Source organism: Dama dama, chromosome 20 (assembly GCF_033118175.1).
Source record: "Dama dama isolate Ldn47 chromosome 20, ASM3311817v1, whole genome shotgun sequence".
In the NCBI taxonomy this organism is placed as follows: Eukaryota; Metazoa; Chordata; class Mammalia; order Artiodactyla; family Cervidae; genus Dama; species Dama dama.
This window is the reverse complement of record NC_083700.1, coordinates 61,936,778-61,947,951: the sequence shown is the minus strand read 5'-3', so window position 1 is coordinate 61,947,951 and position 11,174 is coordinate 61,936,778. Positions and strand designations below refer to the sequence as shown.

The 11,174-nt window shown below is 33.0% G+C and overlaps 1 protein-coding gene across 1 annotated transcript; it reads left to right on the top strand.

Annotated features, from left to right (window-relative positions):
* The first annotated feature begins 248 nt into the window (after positions 1-248).
* LOC133074541 (ATP synthase subunit epsilon, mitochondrial-like) lies at positions 249-8,134 on the top strand. Its single transcript, XM_061168452.1, has 3 exons — positions 249-314; positions 1,429-1,472; positions 7,936-8,134. The coding sequence occupies exons 1-3, from the start codon at positions 249-251 to the stop codon at positions 8,132-8,134; spliced, it is 309 nt and encodes a 102-aa protein (XP_061024435.1).
* Positions 8,135-11,174: the final 3,040 nt, after the last annotated feature.

Here is an 11,174-nt window from a genome sequence, read left to right as displayed (position 1 = left end):
ATGTAGAATAATGATTGAGGGTATGTGAAAATATAGTTTCTAGAGTAAGACAGAACTGCTTCACTAGTTAAAAGATTTTGGGTAATGTTATAACATCCAAAGTCTTAATATCTTCTGTAAAGTGCAAGTTGAAATAATAACTTTTTCATTCCTTATTGTGTTCCTTATAACGATTAAATAACATAATGCATGTAAAGTTGTTTTTTTTTTTTAAAGCACCTAGTATTTAAGTAATAGTGAAGTCAACCATGAGGCGCCTTCACTCCACACTCACCTATTCTAGAAATCCTAGTTTGGAGGAAGATTTGTACAAAGTAAGTACAACAGTATTAGCCCTTGTTTGACTGGTTCAAGTTAATCTAGTGCGGGCTTGAAAGATTTGAAGTGATCCTCCAACTATTCCTCTGATGATATGAATACCACAAGGCTCCATTTTCATTTGTCCTCAGCTCCACCTCAGTGGTGTTTAACCAGACTTTTGGGCACACCTGGCTGACAAACTCAGCTGTGAAATTTCTACTCAATCGTCGTCCAGCTGTACCTCATCACCCTGTGCTCTGCTCATTATTACCTGGTCCCATAGAATTTCATCTCGAGGTTTAACATTCCTCTCCAGCAGGAAATTCTTCTCTAGAGTTAAATTCTCCAATACAATTAAAGATCATTTACTCTCTTGTGTAAAATTGATATAGATAATATGATCGGCATTCTTGGCACAAGAAGTCTTTGAACATTTGTAGGGAAAGAGCAAATCAGACAAGATGGAGTGGTCATGCCCTCTCACCCTATGCCCTCTCACTCTCGTCCCACGTTTTGTAAATAATGATTATGTAACAGCTGAGATCACTTAAAGCACTGTGCATGCACCTCACAAGGTACCCTCTTGGCCGTGGGCTACTTTTGTTCTGAAAGCACATATAAGCTCCACCTGAGAAAGTTCTGAGGGCTACATTCACGCTTTGTCATGGCAGTGAGGCTGTGCCCGCTAGGTCAACCACAAGAGGAGAGAATACAGCGTGTCTGTTGCTAAGGTTGCTGTGCCAGTCAGGAGAGAAGAAATGTGGTTGCAATTCCTATGACTCCTGGAGTTTTCTTCCAGCGTCCCTGCTCACTCCTTGCCTACTATGAGTTCAGTGAACTGGGTATACAGTGAGAATAGCGAGACAATTGGCGTAGTCAGCAGGATCAGCGAGACAACTGTTTAAACTATCAGTAATGTGACAAGCAAACACATGCAGAGCTCAGCTTTACACAATTTTGGCGTTGCTAAAAACACAAATGAGAATCTGACTTAGTAATTTTCAAAATTAAACCGAAAAAGATATCCAAGCAGCATCTCTTTTTTAGTTAGGAAGTTTTAACTTATACAAAATTTAAATCCCTTTCTCTACAACGTAAGCCTATTTTCTCTTGTTTTTCTTTCACTAGACAGAACAGCTACTCATTGTTGTACCCGTAGTTTACATCCTGCTGTAAGTTATTCCTCTTTTCTCAAAATCCTTTTTATCCTAGTCTTATATAAAAGCTAGCTGTCTTCTTTAAATGTGTGTATCTTTACAATAGCCTCCAAAATACACATGTGAGTCTGGATGCACTTTTCTTATTTAATAAAAACACTACAAGCAGATATAACCCTGTTCTTTCTCATCATATTTAGCTCATTATTATATATTGAAAATTATATGTACACGTATTCCTGCTTAATGTTTGTGTTACACGCTTCGTTTTGAGTAAATGTTCATCACAACTCTTATTTCTACCTTCCCCAATCATGTTTCCTTATATCATTTCAGGCCTATTTTACAACATATTATTAGCTTGATTAATTTAATTCTCATAGATTAAAAACATTTCTTGATGTGTTTTCATATATCTCCTTTGGAATATGTTCTTTACTTAGTATTGAGAAAAAAGAGCAATTATATTTCATAATAGATACATGAAGTCCCCTTGTAACTCCAGCAGAATTGCAAATATCAAGATTTATTTCCACCTACTTAGACTTCCTTCATCCTTCTGACATCTGTTAACTTGTCCCACATCTGCCATGAACCCCATTTCCTGGATTTCATGTTGTTGACTTTATTTTTCTGAGAATTGTCTATGTTTCTTTCCATGAGTGATCAGAAGTCAAATTTGATCCATATTTGTCCCTTGAATTTGTCCTTTCTATCGAACATTGCTTTCTTACTCTGAGTCACTTGGAATCAGAATTGACATAAGTCAGGTGATAACTCACCTTAATCAGTATCAACATAGAAAAGCAGAAACACTCATTTTTCTTTTTATCTCTCCTCTTATGCTAATCTTCCTTAACTTAGAAAGCGTCACCCTTCTTTTATCACCTCTCCAATCAAAGCTCTCAGTATTATTTTTCTATTCTACACTGTGCTTTATTACTAAATCCACCTACACGCCTAATGCCATTTTGCTGTTTTTATTTAAATGCTTACATTTTTCCTCTTTTCTTGCAATCTCTGTATTCCTAGTCTTGACACAGTTCTTTGGTTTTCCGTATAAAGAAGAATACAATGGATATTAAAATATTAATTAATTTGTAGCACTCCTCTGAAAGTATTAATTTTCAAATTGCTTATTTTTTACAATAAAATATAATTAATTTTTTAATATGACTTTTCAGCTTGAAGTTATATCCTTTTGCTACTGAGTCTTGAAAATAATGTCATCAGTGTAACATTTTTTCTACCATTTTTTTCACTAATGTTGAATTTTTTTTAAAGAACATCATTTCTACTGTGAAATAACATATATTACCTTTCTCTTTTATTCTTGTGTCTGTATTTACTTTAACCTTGATTATACACATAAACATAATCTCTGTTCACCATTTACATTTGTTGACTGAAGTTAATACATTGGTAGATTTTTATGACATGTTTGTAGAAACAATATTTTCTAAGTCCTCACATGTTTAACACTGGTTTTTCTATACTTAATATTTGAAGGCAGCTTGACAGACTAAAGATCACTGGCTTACACTATTTTCTAGAGTGTCTTGGCTATTTCACTTGATTTTCTACTGCATTAACTGATCTTTGTAAGTATCTCAGGCCAACATAATTTTTTATCCTTGAAAGTTACCTGAAAAATCTTTGAAAATAATATGTCTGAAGAGTCGTTAATATCTCTAAATGTATAAAGAATTCCTACAACTGAATAACAGAAAAAAATCAGAAAACCTAATTAAAAATTGGCAATGAACTTAAATAACTTTCTCCAAAGAAGATATACCAATGGTCAATAAGCATAAGAAAAGATCTTCAATATTGCTAATCATCAGAAAAATGCAAATAAAAACTCTAGTGGCTCAGATGGTAAAGAGTCTGCCTGCAATGTAGGAGACCTGGATAATATCCCTGCTTTGGGAAGATCCCCTGGAGAAGGAAATGGCAACCCACTCCAGTATTCTTGCCTGGGAAATCCCATGGATAGATGAGCCTGGTGTGCTAGAGTCCAGGGGGCCACAAAGAGTCGGACACGACTGACTGACTAACAGTTCTTTACAAGACTAACAGGATTGCTCTAAGAAAACCAAACCAAAACAAAAACAGAAAGTAACAAGTGTTGGTAAGGTTGCAGAGAAACTGGTACGTTTCTGGTGGGAATGTAAAATGGTGCAACTTCTAGGGCAAACAATATAGTGATTCCTCAACAAATTAAAAATAGAATTACTGCATGATTCAGGAACTTTACATCTCAGTATATACCCTAAAGAAGTGAAAGCCAAGATTCAAACAAGATTTATACACCCATGTTTAGAGCAGCATTATTCACAATAGTCAAAAGGTGAAATCACCCCAAGCATTGATCAATTGATGAATGAATAAATAATACATATATACAATGGAACATTATTTAGTCTTAAAAAATAAGAACATTATGAAACACGAAGCAACATGGATGAACCTTGAAGACATTAACTAGGTGAAATAATCCAGTCACAAAAGGACAAATATAGTATAATTACACTTCTGTATGATAACTAGAAAAGCTAACTTCACAGAGACAGAAAGTAAAATGATGGTTGCCAGGGGGAAGAGGAAAAGGTAACTGGAGGCTTATTGTTTAGTGAGTACAGTTTCAATTTACAAGATAATGATTAAATATTATTCTAAAATACTATGAAACTCTGCAAAATAATGACAATAATCATTCCAATTTTGAACCATTATTATTGTGAGATTAAATTAGTTGAAACACTCAAAATGCTTGGGAAAAATCTGGCAAATGTTAAACATGCCATAACAGTAGATGATATTGTTTTATGTCAAGTTTGGAAGTAGAAAATAAATGGAAGATCAGGCCAGTCATATTTGAAATATAAAAGTAGAAATATCTTTAGACCTATAGAAAAGTGGATATTATTTGGAAGACATGGCATATTTTGACTAGTAAATGAAAGTAAATTCAAAGCTATCAAAAATAGTATGGATTTACTTAAAATAAATAATACTTGTACTAATAGCTAACTAAATATATTAGTCTATTGTATGTAAGCAGTAAGGAAAAAGGGTAAATCAGGATGAGAAATCTTAGGGTATATGAAACTAGAGTGAGCTGTTATCAGTAAAATATTTTATTAAAATATTATTGATTGATGTTAATAAATGAATTTAGTTGGTTCAAAACTTATTTGGCTATTATTCCAGATTATACTAACAAGGAAGAAAAATAAAGGATCATTTCTGCATTCAATTTATGAAAATTATATATATGTAAATTAAAAATTAGTCATTTTTCTAATCAAGCAGAGGAGGATGAGAATAAAATAAGTATAAGCAATAGAATCAATGGAAAGAAAGGAGAGAACAAATCCACGAAGCAAATTAAAAAGCACTAAGTAAGATGATACAACTAAGTAATCACAGTAAATTTATGCAGATTAAATTTACATGTAAACGCTTAGAGATTAGTTTGTGTGTGCCTCTCTGTGTGTTTTTAATCAAGTTATATCTGCACTAGAGCAGCATAGAAAATAAAAGTGTTGGGAAAATTCCTGGTGGAAACATTCATCAAAGAAAAGGTAGTCTACACTATGGTATTAATATTAGACAAAACACAATTTAAGTAAAAATGGACTGTCAAAAATAAAGTGAGACACTAAACATTAAAAAACAAAACAATAACAATCCAAAAATGAAAGAATATTTAGACTTCCTAAATGTATCCATGCAATGTCCTCTAAAGAAACAGCAGACAACTTTTATTTTAAATTTTTAAACGTATTAGCTAATTAATAAGGGGAAAATAACTGATAAAAGAAACAGAAATAAATGAATATTATTCTAACCACAAAACCAGACTATGTCATATTACAAAAAAACTCTAGTAACATTCCTGTTATGATCTAGAACAAGAGTAAGATGCCAGATACTAATCCATGAAAAGGAAGACAATATCAAAGATATATCAAATTTTACAAAACTCATCTATAAATTTTCTGTAGTTCTGATAGAAATCCATTAGATGATTTTTATAGAACTTGAAAAATGGATCCTAAAATTCATATTTTAAAAAAAATGTGGAAAATACATATTGAACTCATGAGAAGAAATTTAGACTATCTTTGCCATGAATGTATGGAAGAATTTTTCTTTTAGCACAAAAGTTTTATGAAAACTAATAAAATGAGGTAAAAAATAAATAAATAGGAAGAGCGGTAATCTGACTACACTTCATAAAAACAAAATTTCACAAGAATAAAAGGTGAGCAATGGAATAGAAATATTTGGATACTGTTGACAGGTGAATGGAAAGCAAAGTGTCCTGTATCTGTTCACTGAAATAATGTCAGCCAAAAGATGGAATTAACTGTTGATACTTGCAACAGCACAGGTGATGCTCACAGTAATTATGTTGAGATAAAGAAGGAGAGCAAAATATAGAAGAGAATAAATACTGCCTGATTTAATTTTTTAAAGTTCTAGCAAATGCAAATTATTCTACAGTCACAGACCAATGGTAGTCTTAGGCAGGGGGCAGGGAAGGAGAGGCACAAAGGGAACTGGGTCACAAAGAAAGTTTTGAGGTTGATGAAGGTGCTTGTTATGGTGATTATACATGTGTGTATACATGTATCTCAAAATTTATCAACTAACACTTCATATATGTGCATTTTAATGTATATCAGGTATATATCAATAAAACTATAATTAAGAAAAAAAAAAACTGTGTACTCAATGTCAGTTAACTGTTAGCTTTAAATGCTGTATTTATTTTTTAAGTCCTGTGAAGACAAAAGTCATCAGGTGACATGGAATTAGAGCTGAGAAGTTGCAAATTTTGAAAATTAAAACAAAGAAATAATTTTGTAAGAGGAAGGTTTGGATAATAGAAGAGAGGTTTTGAAAAATATTGATATATGTGAAAGAATGAAGAGGGAACAAAAGGCATGCAATTTCACCGGTTCATACATTAGGGAATTGACTAAAATTCTTAATTTTCTCACCTGAAAATGGAATAATACTACACTATACTTTTTGTTAAAATTAGTTAACATTTATTTATTTAATATCTCTGTTACATTATAATAATTAATAACACAGCTTTTCACCATCTAATATGAACATGCCATTTATATAAAAACATATGTTATTTAATTGTTTATATAGGTCAGCCATTATGAATATTTCCTTTTTAGAGCTACATTTATAAATTAAATTAATTTTACTAGTAAGGCAGTTTGATTTATAAGAGACTATGTGTTTCAATGCTCTTCATCATGCAAAAAAAGTGAGCTTTAAACAGTTTTAATAATTCTTGCCCTATTAGTTAAGCTTGAAAGTAGTTTCCTTTGATCAGTAAGCTTTCCAAATAAAGTCATATTCTTTACCTCAAAAGTAGTTTTCTTCAATGAATTAAGAAACTAGAATCTCATTTTATTAATTAGAGGGTCATTAGATTATTAAGCACATTGCTATCAGAACTATAGTCATGTATGGGTGTGAGAGTTGGACTGTAAAGAAGGCTTAGTGCTGAGAAATTGATGCTTTTGAACTGTGGTGGAGCCTGCTGGGCTACAGTCCACGTGGCTGCAAAAGAGCTGGACACAACTGAGTGACTAAACAACAACAAGAACACAAAAATTATTTTGAAAAAGGAGGGTGTGAACTAATTTCCATTTTAATAGAATGATTCCACTACACCAGAGAAAACAGAATGTAGGGGTAGAGGAATGGAAGTAGGAAATCAAGAGGATATTATAGTAATTTAAGTAAGAGTGGAGGAGTCTGAGATCATCATGAATGCAATGAGAAGTTGTGATTCCTGACACATTTTGGGTATACAGATGTGTAGGATGTAGGGAAAGATCAGAATTAAGGATAAATCCACAAATTATAGCCCAAGAGGCTGTAGCATGATCGAGATGTTATTAATTGAGATGTAGAAGACTTTGGATTTATCAGGTCTTGGTAGGCACCCATCAGGAAAGCCAGCAAACTGGAAGCTTCCATCCTATGGAGTCAGTGCTAAGTGCCTTACACGGAACCAGTTAACAGGTATAGAAGAGAAAACAAGGCATAATTCCAGCCTCCCTGAGAATTCCAGCCAAGTGGGCTGTAGGCTGATTAATTTTCAGATTGGGCATTCTCTAACCTGAAAGGAAATTGTCTGTGAGGGGCTTGTGCATATCTTCTTTTACATCCCCAAATCTTGGAATATGAAAATGTGAAGGGCAAAATGTGAGTTGTTTAAAATAAATTAGCTCTCTTGACCTGAAAATGTAGCATAATTCTGATGTAACAGAATTCATGACTAATAGTAAACAAGAAGGTGTAATATGAAGTTAACAGAATAAATTTCCCCAAGTGCTTTATATCGCTTATTTTATATATTCAAGTATTAGAGCTAAAGATATCATTTCCCAAGCCAGGCTGCACACTGAGCTGACATTGACCTCATCTTTGCGATTAGGCTGGAGGCGCTCCATTCTGGCAACATCGTGGCAGTGTATTGGCAACAGGTTGGACTCCGCTACCTCAGGTACTCCCAGATGTGTGCAAAAGCCATGAGAGATACACTGAAGACAGAATTCAAAATAAATGCTGAGAAGACTTCTGGCAGCAGCATAAAAGTTGTAAAAGTCAAAAAGGAATCATCTGCCCTGACTTAACTTGGATGCTATGTTTTCAAAGTGAAGATGTGTAAGCACATGTTATGGCAGATTGAAAATTGTCTCACTTCATGGGGGGAAAAAATACCTGTCTTTTTCATAGACTGACATTGCCAGTAATTTGAAGTATGGCTCAAAAATATATCATTTCACAAATGTTTAAATAAATGCATGATATAAGAAAATATAACAATAAGTGAAATTAAGATTTTAAGAAAGTATTCCTGTCCTTGATGTTGATCAAGCTTTGCAGTCATATCTGTTTTCTGAAGACCTTAGACTAAATGAACTAAGGGTTTGACAACTACTGTCTTTTAAAACGTAACTTTTTTATTTTATAGAAGAAATCCAAGATTATAGTATATATTTTGGAGTATAAAGAAAAACACAGAGCACTCCAAAATAGAAAAAAAAAATTGTGTTCAATATTTCTCTCAAAATTAGCTACAGCTAATATTTTGGTGTTTCTTCTAAGACAGCATGTAAAAATGCATATTTTCAAATAAATGTAAACACTCTTATGTTAACATTTACCAATTTCCATCAGAGATAATTTATATAAAAGAAAGATGTATGTTATATACACTACTATGTATAAAACAGATAACAAATGAGAACCTACTGTATAGCACCGGAATTCTACTCAAAATTGTGTGATGATCTAAATGGGAAGGCAATCTAAAAATTTAGATTTGCTGCACCACAAAACCAACACAACATTTTGGAACAACTATACTCCAATAAAAATTAATTTAAAAATAAGAAAGATGCATGTGTTTAGACCACCTATTGATGAAGAAAGATGAGTATTAAGGTAAAAAGAAAATAACCAAATGTTATTTTCAAAAGCTCATTCACCCTTAGGGTTGTAAAATAGGTTATTTGTAATCCAGCTTTTCTTGTAGTAATTAATAAGTCACTGAATTAGCTGATCTGGTTCTATTGTGTTTCCTAAAAGATTGCTATGTGCCTAACACTATACTTGATATTTAAATAAAGAAAAGGCATGGATTTTTCCCTGGAAGAATTTAATGTTTAGTTGAAAAATAGATAGCTTACCTTCACAAACAAAAATGTCTATTAACATAGAAGAGTATATCTCTAAAATGAAAATGAGGTAATAATCAAAATAATATTCAATCAAATAATATTCACTAGCTGAATATTTTATTTTCTTACAGAATTTTTTGGCTCACATGACATGCATTAAGTGAGGGAAAGTTCAGTGCTCTGTCTATATATCTTATTAGTATTGACTTTTTACATAAGATTTTAAAATGTATGCTTTGTATTGGTAGTGTCATTTCTCCTAAAAATATCTTATGATTAATGTGTGTGTGTCTGTGTGCATGTTTGTATCCACTTGTTAAGTACTTCTTTCAGTCACTGATATCACTCTAAGTGAAGAATGAGATAAGATAATACTCATAACAGCAAACATTATGCTTAATGCCTAGCTCTCTTCTATATGCTCTCCTATTTATCAGCTAATGTGACTTCACAACACCTCATGAGCTAAATACTATTGCTATCACCACTTTACTAATGAGGAGAAATGAGTCAGAAAGAGATAGAGTGTTTTAGCCTAGCCTAGCCTTAGTCATGGACTTCTCAGGTGGTGCTAGTGGTAAAGAACTTAGCTGCCAACACTGGAGACCTAGGTTCGATCCCTACGTCAGGAAGGTGTTCTTGACTGAAAAATCCTGTGGACAGAGGAGCCTGCCAGGCTACATTCCATAGACTCGCAAAGAGTCAGACACAACTGAAGCGACTTAGCACACATGCACCCACCCTTAGTCACTCAGATAGAAAGTGGCACTAGATTTCATACCCTGGCTATTAGGCTCTAAAATTTGGGTCCTTAATGGCTATGCTCTGCTGCTTCATGTAGCTTCAGTCCATCAATTTCTGTTTTATTACATGAATGGATATTTTTAAATTATAATGGTTGAGTATACATATAATTGCAAATAATCACCATTACTTTCAATTTAAAACTCTTAATTTTTAGTCTAAATGTTCTCTGGGAACTTTTTTTCAGGCAACTTACATTTACCAAATTCATCTTACAATTATTCAACCAATTTACATTTCTAATTTTTTCATAAGATCCCAGAAACTTTTCTTAGATTTTAGCACCTCCTGTTATTTTCCAGTATTTATATAACCAGGTTTTTCACCCTCAGGATTGTAAAATAGGTTATTTGTAATTCAGCTTTTCTTGTAGTAATTAACAAGTCACTGAATTAGCTGATCTGATTCTATTGTGTTTCTAAAAAGACTGCTATGTGCTTAACACTATACTTGATATTTAAATAAAGCAAAGGCATGGCTTTTTTCCTGGAAGAATTTAGTGTTTAGTTGAAAAATAGATAGCTTACCTTCACAAACAAAAAAATGTTTATATCAGCATTCTTTCTATATCAATTTCTTTTCATGAAACACACAGTGATTTCACCAGGCTGGGCATTCCAGTTAGTAAGTATTGTGGATGATACACAATTCCTAGTTCACTCACTAAAACGTTCACATCATTTAAGGTTATATAAAATAAAGTTCTCAAACATATTAGTGAATGAGGGCATTGTGAATATAAAAATCAACTTGAATATTTCCAAATAATGTTTTTCTTCTTCAAGTATATCGTTTTTAAGCCTTCCTGGTTTTTGTTATTAGCAAGAAATTACTGGCAACTATTGTGAAGGAGGAGAGTGAAAAAGTTGACTTAAAGCTCAACATTCAGAAAACTAAGATCATGGCATCTGGTCCCATCACTTCATGGGAAATAGATGGGGAAACAGTGGAATCAGTGGCTGACTTTATTTTGGGGGGCTCCAAAATCACTGCAGATGGTGATTGCAGCCATGAAATTAAAAGACGCTTACTCCTTGGAAGGAAAGTTATGACCAACCTACATAGCATATTAAAAAGCAGAGACATTACTTTGCCAACAAAGGCAATCTAGTCAAGGCTATGGTTTTTCCAGTGGTCATGTATGAATGTGAGAGTTGGACTGTGAAGAAAGCTGAGTGCCAAAGAA

Bases quoted from the DNA above. Each gene is read 5' to 3' on its own strand.
- LOC133074541 (XM_061168452.1), top strand. From the start codon at position 249: ATGAGGCGCCTTCACTCCACACTCACCTATTCTAGAAATCCTAGTTTG. The intron at 315-1,428 runs GTAAGTACAACA...TTCTTTCACTAG, and splicing joins TGGAGGAAGATTTGTACAAA to ACAGAACAGCTACTCATTGT. The intron at 1,473-7,935 runs GTAAGTTATTCC...CTTTGCGATTAG, and splicing joins CCCGTAGTTTACATCCTGCT to GCTGGAGGCGCTCCATTCTG.